Source organism: Festucalex cinctus, chromosome 3, assembly GCF_051991245.1.
Source record: "Festucalex cinctus isolate MCC-2025b chromosome 3, RoL_Fcin_1.0, whole genome shotgun sequence".
Lineage (NCBI taxonomy): Eukaryota > Metazoa > Chordata > Actinopteri > Syngnathiformes > Syngnathidae > Festucalex > Festucalex cinctus.
The window spans coordinates 32,849,668-32,863,275 of record NC_135413.1 but is presented as its reverse complement, the minus strand read 5'-3'; the positions used below and the strand labels follow the sequence as shown (position 1 = coordinate 32,863,275).

The 13,608-nt window shown below is 40.4% G+C and overlaps 1 protein-coding gene across 8 annotated transcripts in view; it reads left to right on the top strand.

The window, feature by feature from the left end:
• The window catches only part of grm8b (glutamate receptor, metabotropic 8b), a 30,194-nt gene that overhangs the window by 8,763 nt on the left and 7,823 nt on the right, over window positions 1-13,608 (top strand). For 6 of the 8 annotated variants that reach the window (XM_077517785.1, XM_077517783.1, XM_077517782.1 and 3 more), the window contains one exon: window positions 12,646-12,781. In XM_077517785.1, coding sequence (XP_077373911.1) covers window positions 12,646-12,781 — 136 coding nt within the window. Of the gene's footprint in view, window positions 1-5,064; window positions 7,075-12,645; window positions 12,782-13,608 lie in introns of those variants that run through there. The other 2 variants (XM_077517789.1, XM_077517790.1) reach the window with 2 other exon arrangements.

Below are 13,608 nucleotides of genomic sequence, written 5' to 3'. Positions count from 1 at the left end.
TCCTTCTCCACGTCCACCTGAAAGGTTCGAATGAGAAAATGTTTCCAGCTGGCAGTAGATGTGATTTTGTGAAACAAAGCAAATGGCGGAAGCCACGATAAGAAGACGACCGCCGCGAACGACATATTTAAAAACGACTTTTATGAAAGGAGAAGGCGGCACAGGCTCGAGTCGTCATCCTCCTCCTCATCAATGAGCCTTCGTCACCATGTGACGCTTGCTAACACCTTCATTAGCAGGCAGTTTGTGTGGGTGTGAGTGTGGCTGGCGACACTGTTATATTTGGACAAATGTTTGTTTTTGGATAATTTTGTGCGTGTATTTGGCCAAAGTGTGTGGCTGGCTAAGTGTGTATATTAATGGTGTTTGTTTGCGTGCGTCTCTATTAAATGTATTAGTTGTGTGTGTGTGTGTGTGTGGGCTAATTCAGCCTTGCTGTGGGCTGATGTGGGCGATTATCTGGCCTCTATTGATTAGCGCTGATGGCGATTAGCGTCTGCTCGCTAATGACGTCTGCTGTCGCCCTTGAAGCTTGATTAGAAGAATTCATTTGAATTATTTTTTTTTTTTTTTGCCTCAGCCTCAAACTTGCTGACTTCAGCCTCATTATGACAGAAATCGTCTCTGGTGATACGCTTTCATGTCCACCAAATAAATAAGACGCGTGGCTCGTCGTATGCTAGCTGTGCATCAGAAGTTATTTGAGAAGAATTAGGAAAGACTCAATCGTCTCACAGCTGCACACGTTTCAAGACATGTTTTTAGTCTAGTCTCAGTTGGGATTTACAAGACTACAAATTCAAAAAAAATTGAGGCATCTTTTTCCCACAATGCAAACTTTTACCCATCATCCTCTTTGGTAGAAACCTGTAAAATGGAGAAGCAGAAACAAAGCAACGAGCTCAGCTTCTCGTTCTTCGCATCAAGCGTGTTCGTCGGCCATGCCGCTCTCGGGATTGTTTGCAAACGTTTCCGCTTTTGCTCGAACTCATCGATTGGTCGTTGGTTGTGTCGCGTCACCGCAAAAACTAAAAGACTTGGTAACAGCAAACACATTTGATATTGTGGTTGAGGCTAGGAACGGACCGATCCAAAACTAAAACTTCCTCAACACTTTCAGTTTTTATTCTGAAACTGTGAACGGACCTAAGCGGTCTTATGGTCCAAAAGTTTTTCGATGTCCTGTGCCTGTCTTAAAATGTGTTGTAGTCTTACAACCTTGCAATTTTTAGCAGCGTTAGGATTTGACAGTCTTAAGGCCTTCAACTGTCTGACAGTTTTACAGTCGTACAATTGTACAGTTTCCAGCAGTCTTCCAATCGTCGTCTTTAGCAGTCTTAAGCTACTCGGATCAGTCTGACAATTTGTGAGGAACAAACTCCAGATGTTCCTCACATGGAAGTTGGAGTCCGCCCGAGTCGTCGCAACGCTAATGGATGGCATCCGTTGGGGGTGGGGGTAGCAACATCTCGGCAGTGACGCTGCTAGCACCCCCCCACCGATCCCGTCACCATGGCGACAGCTGGCTGCGGATAACTTCAGGAAAACCCGCTATGACCTCCTCCTCCTTCAGCGCGGCGAGTTGACGGCCGGCAGATGGATGTCGCGTCCCGGGGGTGACGATGCTAATAGCTGGCACAGCTGCTGTCACATTATATGATCAACTATCGTCACGTACGCTACACTTTGTACTCTAGCTGCTTACAGAGACATTTAAGACCTGACTAAGTATTGGGACACCTACGTTCACCTTCATGTTGACTTACAGCTTTAGTTCCTCGAGCTTGAGGGCCACTGTACTTCATGGTTGAGGCACATATGGACTTCATAGGCTAATGCTGCGTTCGAGGATGGTTGGAAGTCGGACTTTTCCGAGTTCAAACCAGGAAGTGTGTACGGGAACTCAAATTCCAAAAAAAGGACCCCGACTTCACTGACAGACTACAATGGCGACCACAGACCGTGAATGGTGAAACACAATTTACTCGAGTATAAAACTATTCCTCATTCATAAATATTCGACATAACTTCACGTAACTCAACGTACGTGACGGTATGCCGCGATCTCCCTGCATGAAATTATACTATTTAATTGTATGGAATGCTAACAAGATAAAAACAATAAATGAAGCAAAATTGCGAGAAGGTACGTTTGCTGGAGGTCAACATGAGTTTTGAGGACCAAAATAAAAAACAATTTATCACGATCTGCCATTTTGGTTGTTTACTTTCGCCTCGAACGCTTTCAGGTCGGAACTGGGGAAAAAACAACTCGGAATACATCCGACTTCCGACCGTCCTCGAATGCAGCATAAGCTATACAAAACTTTAATGAACTCGAAATAAATTCCAGCTCATAAAACACCCTTGGGACATAGATTAGTTTTATTAATAAGCAAAATGGTTACGATAGCATATAGGAACTCAAAACCACTGCGACCGCGTTGCTTTAGCATTAGCCAAATGGCCTACTATAGTGTTTGAGAAGAAACTGCAATTAAGTACATCACAGACTCCATTAATTTTCGTTTCTTCTTGTCGCTTAACAAGATGGGGAAACTTTGAGGAAGTGTCACGGATGAAAGGCTCATTTGCATACTAGCACTGAAAATAGAATTAAGTCGTTTTCCGTGGCCTTTTTTTTTTTTTTTGGGAACTTGCCAACTCGGCCCACGCTCGGTTGACACAGATTGTAGAGAGCAACAACTTGAAAGAGTTTCCTCACTCCGTTGATCCTCTTCATCATCAATCGTGTATCGTTACAGTAAAATAGATGCCTCTTCTTGCCCGTTTGGCTTTTGAAGTGCCATCAGCTTGTCAGGATTTTCCTCTCGGAGAGCGTCAAGTCGCTGTCACGCTCTGATTCTGAATCTGATGAGTCACCGCCACTGACCCGCACGACACAGCTCGATCGAGCGCCGGCATCTAGCATGCTAAAAGCTATTGTGCTACTGAAAACTACAGTCGAGTGTTGTGTCGTATGTTTGCGTTTAATGATAAACATCACAGGTGTTGTAGCGGATGGCTAATGTGCTACTATCACGTTAGCTAAATGCCTCAAGACTGACAGCGTGGACGGCTCATGTGATAACCGCGCTAGCATGCTAAGTAGCTGGAGGTTGGTAGTTGAGGGTGTCATGCGTTGAAATGAAGTGTGACGCAGACGTTGTGGCGCAAATGACTCATTTGATTGGTCGACACGTCCCATGGCGATGGCCTTGGCGGTGAGTCACATGACCAGGGTGACGCCTCTAAAATGGCTTAAGCATTGACCAACGTTGTCATGTCAAACGCAATGCAATGACATCAGTGCTACGTAGCGCATGGTATCGATTCATATTTCAGAAATCGGCTCAATTCGATTCACTATATGAAGGAAAAACACTCCTGAAGTTGATGCTAACTTCCTATTAGCATTTGCTAACTTCCTGTTTGCGCTAGGCGAGCGATGTTTTAAAAACGTAACGTATTTTGTAGTTAAATGATATAGAGTTGATGTAGTTCTTAACATTGTGTATTTAGTTTTAGAGTTAACTCCAAGTGCGGCGTCATTAAGCAGCTTAAAGGACGCCTCGTGACAACAGAATAACGTACGCTACACACTTGCGAGTTGCTAATGCTACGCAAGCAAAATGGTGCATTCAGGGTACTTTGGCTTTCTTTGATAACATTTTAAGGGGGAAAATAATCAGCCTTTAGCTCAATTGTCCGATTGTTTTGGCCGATGTAGTTGGTAGTTGAGGGCCAATAATCGGCCGATTAATCGGTCAGGCCCTATTTGGCACATTAATTTACAGGGTAAAAAAAACTATTAAATCCATTTATGGTTTTATGAATCAATATTGGGCTATGAAAAGGAATATCGATCGATATATATCGATATTTTAGACCCAGCCCTAGTGCTACGTTGTCGAAGGTGAGCTCGTAAATTCCCTCATTCTTTGATGTCAGACACGACGCTTTGGAAAGTGATGTCACAGGGAAAGCACCGCGGTTGTCACGTCCCCGTGTTCGGGGGGGGCGCAAGCGAGCTCGGGCGGGTACGCGAAGACACCGGCGAAAACAACACGGCAACAATGCGCGTTACGTCGGACCTTCAGCTCGAACTCATCGCGTCGTGTTTGGCTGGGCCGGCAGCAAAAAGCCCAAAATGAATCAGGCCGGTAAGAGCATGATTGGTAATCGAGTCACAGACAATCGGGATGATTTGCTATATTAAATGCATGTGCACAATGTCAACCGATGCAAAATAACGCTTACTGATAATGACCAGTCACAGTCTTGTTTGTAAACAAACAAAGTGCAGCTCAGTGACGTCACAGCTAATGGCACTAAAAACACAATAAACCAAAGTAGGCACCAAAAGCGTTCAACCCTTCGAGTGCAATAATGCAAAAGGCTTATTAACCTTTTAATCCTACTCCCGTGGCATTTTTTATTTTTCTCTCAACGTAAAGCTCCGATGCAAAGCTCCGCTTCTCCGCTCTCAGAATCCGTCAGAATTACGTTGCTAGTGCTAACGGTTCAGGAGTTGTTCTGTAATTTGGAGGGTTAAGACCTGTTCAAGAATGACGCCTGCGTTCATGAAACCAGAAAGTTGCCTGCTTGTGAATAAACGGACGGAGCAACACGACTCAGAATTAAAAACCGGTACAGTCCAGTGTATGGGACACCGTACTTGCGTTCACTTCTTGCACATATGGATCAACCACTGGAAAACGAGGGGAGGGCGTAATGTTGACGTGATTCATTTCAAGAAAATGTAGATCAGATGAGAAATCATCCGCAAGTCTTGATTAGCAAAATGGCAGACGGCCATCGCGGTGGAGTTGTCTGACCATAATTTTTCAAACGTTGCAATAGCGCCAGAAACCGGGGTGGGTAGTGTTGCAGTTGAACATAATCGGAAATAAACTCCCCACGGACCATATCTTGACGACTTTCATGATTTCAGAGACATCCTGACATTGTGCACATTCACCCGATGTGGTGCTAATTGTCAGGTAAAGATCTTACAAAAAAAATAGTCAACGTTTAACACGTCCGCGCTCTTTGTCTGCACAGACGACATAAAGAAGTACAAAGGGGTGATTCTGGGCGGGGTCCACACCGTGGAGGACGTCCTTGGCGAGGGCACCTTCGGTGTGGTGGTCAAGTGCCGCAACATGGTGACCAACACCTTGGTGGCCATCAAGGTCTTCAAGAACCGCCAGTACTCTGTCGCCAAGGAGGAGATCGCCATTCTGAAGCAGCTGCGTGGTCTGGATCCGGACGAGTGCAACATCGTCCGGTGGGAGGGCTTCTTCTTCCACAAGGGGAACATCTGCCTCAATTTTGAACTCCTGGATCAGAACCTGCGGGAGTTCATGCAGCATCGCTGCGCACTTTCCATCCAGCACGTCAGGCCTGTGGTGCAGCAGTTGGCCACGGCACTGTCTCACATGAGCAGAATGGGGCTTGTCCACGCCGACATCAAACCTGAGAACATCATGGTGGTGGACCGGCGCCAGCTGCCGATCAAAGTCAAGCTGGCCGACTTCAGCCTGGCCAGGAATGTGTCCGACATCATGCCGGGCGATTGCGTGCAAACCTTGTGGTACCGGGCGCCCGAAGTCATACTGGGGATTCCCTTCAATGAGACGGTAGATGTGTGGTCGCTGGGACTTGTGGCCGTTGAACTCGCCACGGGCCAGCCGCTGTATCCCGGGAGGACCGAATACGACATTTTGAAATTTGTCACCAACACTCAGGGACAGCCGGCGGATGACGTGCTGGACCGCGGAAAGGAAGTGAGCCAGTACTTCCGCAAGGAGTGCAACGGGGTGCACAGGTGGAAGCTGAAGTCACCTGAACGGTTCGCCAAGGAGACGGGATGCCAGCCCAAAGGCGGGAGATCACGCTTACTCAACTCACTGGATGAGTTGAAGCTGCTCACGGTCGATGTGGTCGGACAACAACGTACCGAGCAACACTTTGTCCGACTCGTGAAGATGATGCTGGACTTGGATCCCAATCTGAGGGTGAACTCCCACAAGGTTCTGCTGCACCCGTTTTTCCATTGCTGCCTTTCTTGCAGCTGCAGTTCCGAGAGCTCCATCGACAATTTGTCCAATGAGGAGACGCAGCGGCAAATTAATGAACGGCCGTCGTCCCTGATAGACTCCCTTATTCCAGAAACTCCACCGGCCCAAAATGATCCCATCCCGTTGGAGGACTCGGTTAACAGTCCAAATGGACCTAAGTCTCATGCCACCAACGGTACCTGCCTGGGAAGATTGTCCAAAAAGATTGTTGTGGCCTTACGGAAGATGACTGCACTTTTTACTAAGATCAAACTAAATTCCAACAAGCCCATTTCCTAACCACAGTTTGTTCCTACAGGGTGCTTATTGGTACTACAATAGCTTCCTGGAGATGTTGTGGTACAGGATGTCTGAAGTTGATTTGGAACTCTCTTCAATGAAACAGTGGACATGGAATTACTAGGACTGGAAAAGACCAAAGTTGACGGAAACCGTTTACCTCTGTCAAGCAAGACCATGCTCATCAACCAAGTACACGCACTCGGTGGCTTGGGAAACCGATCCAGGGCTTCTGAATTCAAGTTCAAAGAGATGGTGGATGTGCTTGGCCACTCCCTGTACCTGTTAGAACCTAAAAACAAAGTGGGCTCGTTGGCTTTGGGGATGGATGTTGTGCCAACAGATGTTTTGACATTCATTCTGGGATTCCCTTCGAGACGGTGGGTGAACTTTTGGCCACTGCAATTTAACTTTAATCTTGTTCGTTCGTGTCTATTCTTGAGAACGTCTTTGGTTTTATGAAAAGTAAAAAAAAAATTCTGGTAAAGAATAAACTTCCTTGTGTTAAGATACTTGAACACCAAAGTCATTTTCACCAAGAAGACTTCCTGTGACAAATGCTTGGATTGCGACTTTGTGTCACGAAAAGAAGTTATTGTTGAAAGATTCTGACTCGGAGGAGGAGTTTGTTTTTCTCTGTGAGTCCTGTGGGGGGTTGTTCTGGAAGAATCGGGTACCGGATCCTCTGATTCGGGCCCATTTGGTCCTTGCGACACCGGTGTCAGTGTTTGGTGTCAGAAATGCGGATTGTTTTCTGTTGAGTCTTGGACTCAGATTTTCTTCCTTTTATGGACATAATCTCTTCTGGTTGCAACCGAGGCTTTTGAGGTCATCCGGTTTGGTGGCCTCGTTATTATGCGTTTCTGCTTAATGCAAATGAACCGGTTTTGGTAAGCCTGTTTGGAAGCGCTCTATAAATAAATGTGACTTGACTTGATCTAAAGAAGGATACTAAAGCTTTCACTTTAATGCTCGATCTACATTCTCTCACCCTTGCCCGTGTTCATCAGCTTTGTGTCATGACAAAAACAAAACAGAACGATCAAATACGGTTGTACGGTTATTTTTGGTCGTATTGTTTTGCTTTGCGTCCGTTTCAGGTCGCTCTCCATTAAAACGAGACTTGAAATGCTTTCTATTCCCAAAAATGTGCATTGCGGCGGGAATAATCCTGCAATTGCATCCATCACGCCAGCGCCGACTCGCCTTTGAGTGGCTCCTCACCGCTGGCGGCAGGCGTGGTGACTTTAGTTTGAACTTTGTCTGGCGGCGGCCGCCGCTCGCCGCCCACTGAGCTGCGCTACCCTGCGCTCCTTTCAGCTTTTTTCGACCTCCCAGCTGCTACACGTGGGCTCAATAATGCACCTTGCGGACAAAAGTATTTTTTTACAGCTCTTGATTCATCATCTGAAGCTTCGTTAACGATTCAAGTCACGAAAATGATTTGATTTGGAGAAATAATGACTGATAGATTGAAGGATTTGTACTACGAGCGCCAACTAGAATTCAGAAGTCCAACAAATCTCGGAATAAAATCTAATTAGAGCCGTCAAAATTAATCGAGAAGTATTATGGGGTAATTTTTTTAATTTAAAATGGTCCAAATCTTCTGATTTTAGCACATCAACAAGTAATTGTTTTTCATGAACGAAGACTGATTATCTGTTGTGTTGAATCAAAATCAGACATTTGCAAACATCTGTTTTTACTTTGGAAAACGATGATCGAATCGGTAACAGTACATCAACCCCCCCTTTAAAAAAAAACAAAAAACAAAAAAAAAAACAAAAAAAAAAAAACAAAAAAAAAGAGAGAAATCACGATATGAATACAAAGTACGAAATAAACACTAATCACTGTTTAGGGCTGCTCGATTATGGGGAAAAATAATAAGAAAATATTTTAGCTTTTAAAAATATTAAGACCAATAAAAAATAAAATAAAAAAATAGAAACACTGTAATTATGCAAGTTCCTTTTGGACCAAACAGGATTTGTAATAATATATATTTATAATAATACAGTAAATATTTTTTTTTATTTTTTATTTATGTTGGCAAAAACTTGAAGTTGGAGTGCACGATCATTTATGAAATTATTCATTTTTAAAAATGCTTTATGCTTTAATTTTTTAATTCTTTAAATACTTAAAAAAATGTAAGTGTTACATAAACATGAGGATCAAGAATGAGGAGCGATCATGTGACCTCAGTTGTCATCATGTGACACCAAACACGATGACGCGGGGGTGACTGAGTCCGCATCTCCGGGGGAGGGAAAAATGATAAGAAAATCCGAACAGGAGGAGGATTTTCTTTAAGCTGTGCAAGGATGGTGGAAGAAAAAAAAAGACAATTTAGTTCTCATCCGTCTTTGCGGAAGAGGAAAAAGTCAACGTTAATCTCCTAAATGAGCGTTTGTCGTTGCTCAGATGCTTCAATAGAAAACCAACGCGCCTTATCATGTTTACCCAAAAAAACCACCACTAAAAAAACCAAAACAAAACAAAACCCATCCGAGCGTTTCATGTCCATCTGCTGCTTCGTTCTTTAAAGAGCACAATATGGAGGACCAAAACTGCCAAAATTCAAAATAAATACATAAATAAATAAATGACTGAAAGTAAAAATTTAAATGCATAAAATGCATTTGAAAATTATATAAAAATAAATAAATAAATGGTAAAAAAAAAAAGAAGCAAAAAACATTTTTTTTATATCCTTTTTTATTTTCACTTTTAGTCATTTATTTATTTAATCATTTATTTATTTAGTTGTTTATTTTGAATTTTGGCAGTTTTGGTCCGTACCGCCAAGTGGAAATGTTATTCAAATGAGGGGGCGGTCCTAAAGTTACATGTTCTTGTTTACTGCAAAACTGACGTTTATGTACAGCCCTGTTGTATACAGCAACGTCTGTTCTTAAAAGCGCTTTATAAATAAAGTTGAGTTGAGTTGAGATGACTAAAACTAACGGAACCACCCTGAAAACTAATTAAAAAAAAAAAAAAAAATCCTCAAAAGGAATTAAAATGAAAACTTCCTAAACTCTAATAACCCTGTTGCTAAGCTAACAGGCTAGGACCGGAATGAATTGCTTGGATGGTGGAGTACACTTTTGAAACCGCTTCAAAGCGGATCGTATACAACTTTGAATGGCAAAATTGCCGGCAACTGAATACGTGTCTGGAGAGACAATGATGCAAAAATAATGCTACGCGGGTCACGAAACAGGAAATGTCGCAATTGAGACATCGGCTGTGACTAGAGTATCAAAAGTATAACATGGAGGATCACGCGGTTCAGAAAATAACCACATGTTGTCAGACCCCGACGACGTGATTGGACTCTTCAATTTGGAAACGAGCCTCGTTTGCCTGCCAGCAGGAAGTCTTAACGAACGCGTCGGCAACAATTTGAAAGGAAGTCGGATTTAATGAACCGGGATTGATCCCCGCCTGGCAAGTGACGGGCCTCGCGCCACGCGTAATCTCCTCGCCCTCGCTCTATTGAAGGAGCAGCGGCCGGAAGCTTGAAAGGTTTCCCGGGTAACGCCGGCCGGCCTCCATGGCACAAAAGCGCGGCGCAGCTTGAAAATACAAATCAAATGTCAAGCTAGGAGACAGGAAGTGAAGAACGACTGTGATGAAAGAGCAGCTACTCTGTTCACCTTCACGCACGTACATAACGAAAGTTTACTGTCAAACGAAACGATGAGAATCATATGTTGTGTGCTAGCTTAATGCTAACACACAATGCTAACAATTAGCACTGATAGATGTTGTGTTGTGGCAACAGAAAATCATTCATCTCAATTTCCGTGATTCTTGCTCAAATTTGTATTGAAATTTTCAATCATCACATATATAATAAGTAGGGATGTAACTCACAGGCTTGTATTCTTTATCCTCTACATGGAATGACGAATCACTGCTGCTTACTGAGGTGTCATGACCATTTCCAAAAATGTGAATTCATACTTTTGATTTTTAATACGCATTTACTGCCATTGATAGCTACAGTGGGCCACAACTCAAAATAAACAAATGACTAAATAAATACATGACTAAAAGTGAAAATAAAACTGATATAAAAATGTATATGAAAATTATATAAAAAAATAAATATAAATTGAAATAAAAACAAAAAATATATATACCTAAATAAATACATTTGTGTTTAATTTTTGAATGATATTATTTTTAAATCTGTTTTTGTTTTCACTTTTATTAATTGATTAATTTATTTTGTCATTTATTTTGAATTTTGGCAGTTTTGGTCCGTACTGCCAAGTGGAAATGTTATTCAAATGAGGGGGCGGAGTCCAACCCAAGGCACGCTTAGGACCGCCCCCTCATTTGAATAACATTTCCACCTGGCAGTACGGACCAAAACTGCCAACATAAAAATAAATAAATAAATAAATAAAATAAAAAAGACAAAATAAATAAATAAATAAATGACAAAGTACAAAGTGCAAAAAATATAATTTAAAAATTTAAATACAAATGTATTTATGTAAATATATTTTTCTTTTTATTTCCAACTATATATATATTTTTTATATAATTTTCGAATTATATATTTTTTTTTATACGGGTGTTTATTTTCACTTTTAGTCATTTTTTAAAATTTATTTATTTAGTCATTTATTTATTTTTGCAGTTTATTTTATTTTGGCAGAATTAGTTCTCCATACAGTGTAGTAGTCAAAAGATCCATTTAACCATAAATGACAAATTTACTTTTTAATTAATCACATTACGGCATTCTGAAGTGTCATTAAAAAAAAAAAAAAAATGTTATGTAAAGTAGCTGAAGAAGAAAAAAGATGAGTGCAATATTTGCTTTTGCTGCTGCTGCGCAAAACAATTCATCACGTGGAGAAGGAAAACATAACAAAGTTGGGACTTAAATCTTATTATTGATTGTTAAAGCAGAAAGAGTTTCATCTTTTTTTTTATTTTATTGACGACAAACAAAAGAGTTCAAGCTCCTTTATTGACGACGGAATGAGAAAAGAAAGTCCAAAGTGCTGATTTGGTGCCTTTTGTGAAGAAGTTTTGCCAGCGGCTTCCAAGCGGGATTTGTTGTCGCTCGCTCGCTCGTTCCCTGGAGAATTAGCGGCGAGCGAGCGAGCGAGTGCGAGTGCGAGTGCGAGTGCGAGTGCGAGTGCGAGTGCGAGTGCGAGTGCGAGTGCGAGTGCGAGTGCGAGTGTGAGGCGGCCAAACGGGAAACTTTTGGCTCAGCCAATTAGCTCGGAACGGTCACCGCCGCGCTCCCGACCGGACGCTCGTCTTGTCGTCGTCTTGTTCGCGTGCGCTTTCACGCTTCAGCAAATGTCCTCCACGCCAAACGGACGGACGGACGGAAGCTTGCCAAACCAAACCAAACCAGGCCAGCGACTGTTTGGTGCAGTGATCCGGATTCCGCGCTGAACAAATCTGCGGGTCACGACCGAAAGAACGAGATCCCGAATGTCGGGCTCTCGTTTCAGCTGGGCAAATGCTGGCAAACGTTACAAATTTCTTTCGTCAAGGTTGGTAAAAGATTGCAAAAGGTTGCAAACGTTCACACACAGTATTTTTTGGGGGGGCAAAATAAATAAATCAAATAAATAAATAAATAAATACAAGTGTAAATAAAAACGGACATAAAAAATCATTCAAAAATTAAATACAAACAAATTAATATAAATAAAAAAAAACAATGAAAAATATATATTTATCCATAAACTAAAATAAAAAGTTTCAATAAATATAAAAATAAATGTGGAAATGCACATTTAGAATTAAATAGATTCTAGACATAAATAGAATAAAATAAAAATTGATATAAAAAAATAATTCAAAAATTAAATACAAAAAATAAATATATATGAAAAAAACAACAAATATATATTTATCCATAAATGAAGTAAAAATAAATACAAAAATAAAAATGAGTTTTAATAAATGGAGAGCTCCAGCAATGGGCAACTTTAGTGACAGTGGACAAGATAGTCTTATTTATTTATTTTTCAACTTTTATTAATTTATTTATGGATGCGTTTTTTTTATTTTTTTTATTTCCTTTTCTATCATTTTTTGTTTTCACTATATTTTATTATGATTATTATTTAATTTTGTTTGCAGCCTTTTGCAAACTTCTTCGAGCCCTGACAAAAAGCCAACATATTCGAGGTTTGCAATGTTCAAAATGTGCTTGAATTTTTGCCCCAAAAAACCCTTGAATGATGCGCCGTGTTCGGGGAATGCTGGGAAATGTGAACTTTGGTTGGTTCAGGTGTCGTGTGCATCGCCCAGTCCCTGAAGATCCCCCGCGAGCCCAAAGCGGGCGAGTTTGACAAGACGCTGATGCGTCTGCTGGAGACGCCCAACGCCCGCGCCGTCGTCACCTTCGCCAACGAGGACGACATCCGGTGCGTACCCGTTCGTGAATTCTTTTTAAAAATCATTATGAAAAGTGAGATACACTCCAATGCAATTTTCTTTGAAATGTTTCAGTATTTTGCTCTTAACTTCTCTTTACACTTTTGTGACCGTTGACGTTTTATTCTTGGAAACATTTGACCTGTTTATTTTTTTAATTTTATTTTTGTTTGTAATGGTTTTTTTAAAAATATATTTTACTTGATTTTATTTAATTATATTTGTTTTTTGTGTAGTTTATATTTATTGCACTTTCTTGAAACTTTTTTTTTTTTTTACATTTAATATCTCAATTTGCTTTTATTTATGTATTTTTTTTAAAAATGTTTTTGGATTTTCTTCCAAATACTTATACAAAATCTGTTTCTGTATTTTGTATGTATTTTTCTTCTCTTATTGAATGCATTTGATATGCTTTATCACTATTCTTTATATGTGATTTGAGATGCTATTTAAAAAAAAATATATATATATATATATATATATTTTTTTTTTTTTTTGTTTTTTTGTTTTATAACATTTAACATTTCTGGTTTCTGTCATTTATTTGTATTTAAATAATAATAATAATAATAATAATAATAAACAAATACTATAAAATAAATAAATAAAATAAAATATTAAAATAATTTGTATTTTAATTTGAACCTTTTTAATTTGATTACATAATTTTGTTTGTATATTTACTGCATTTTTTTGTTGTTGCAATTTTGCAATATTTATTTCGAAATTTAATTTAGTTTGTTTTATATTTATGTAATTTTTCCATTTTAATTGTGGTTATTTTTATGATACTGTATTTTTATTTTTATGCTTT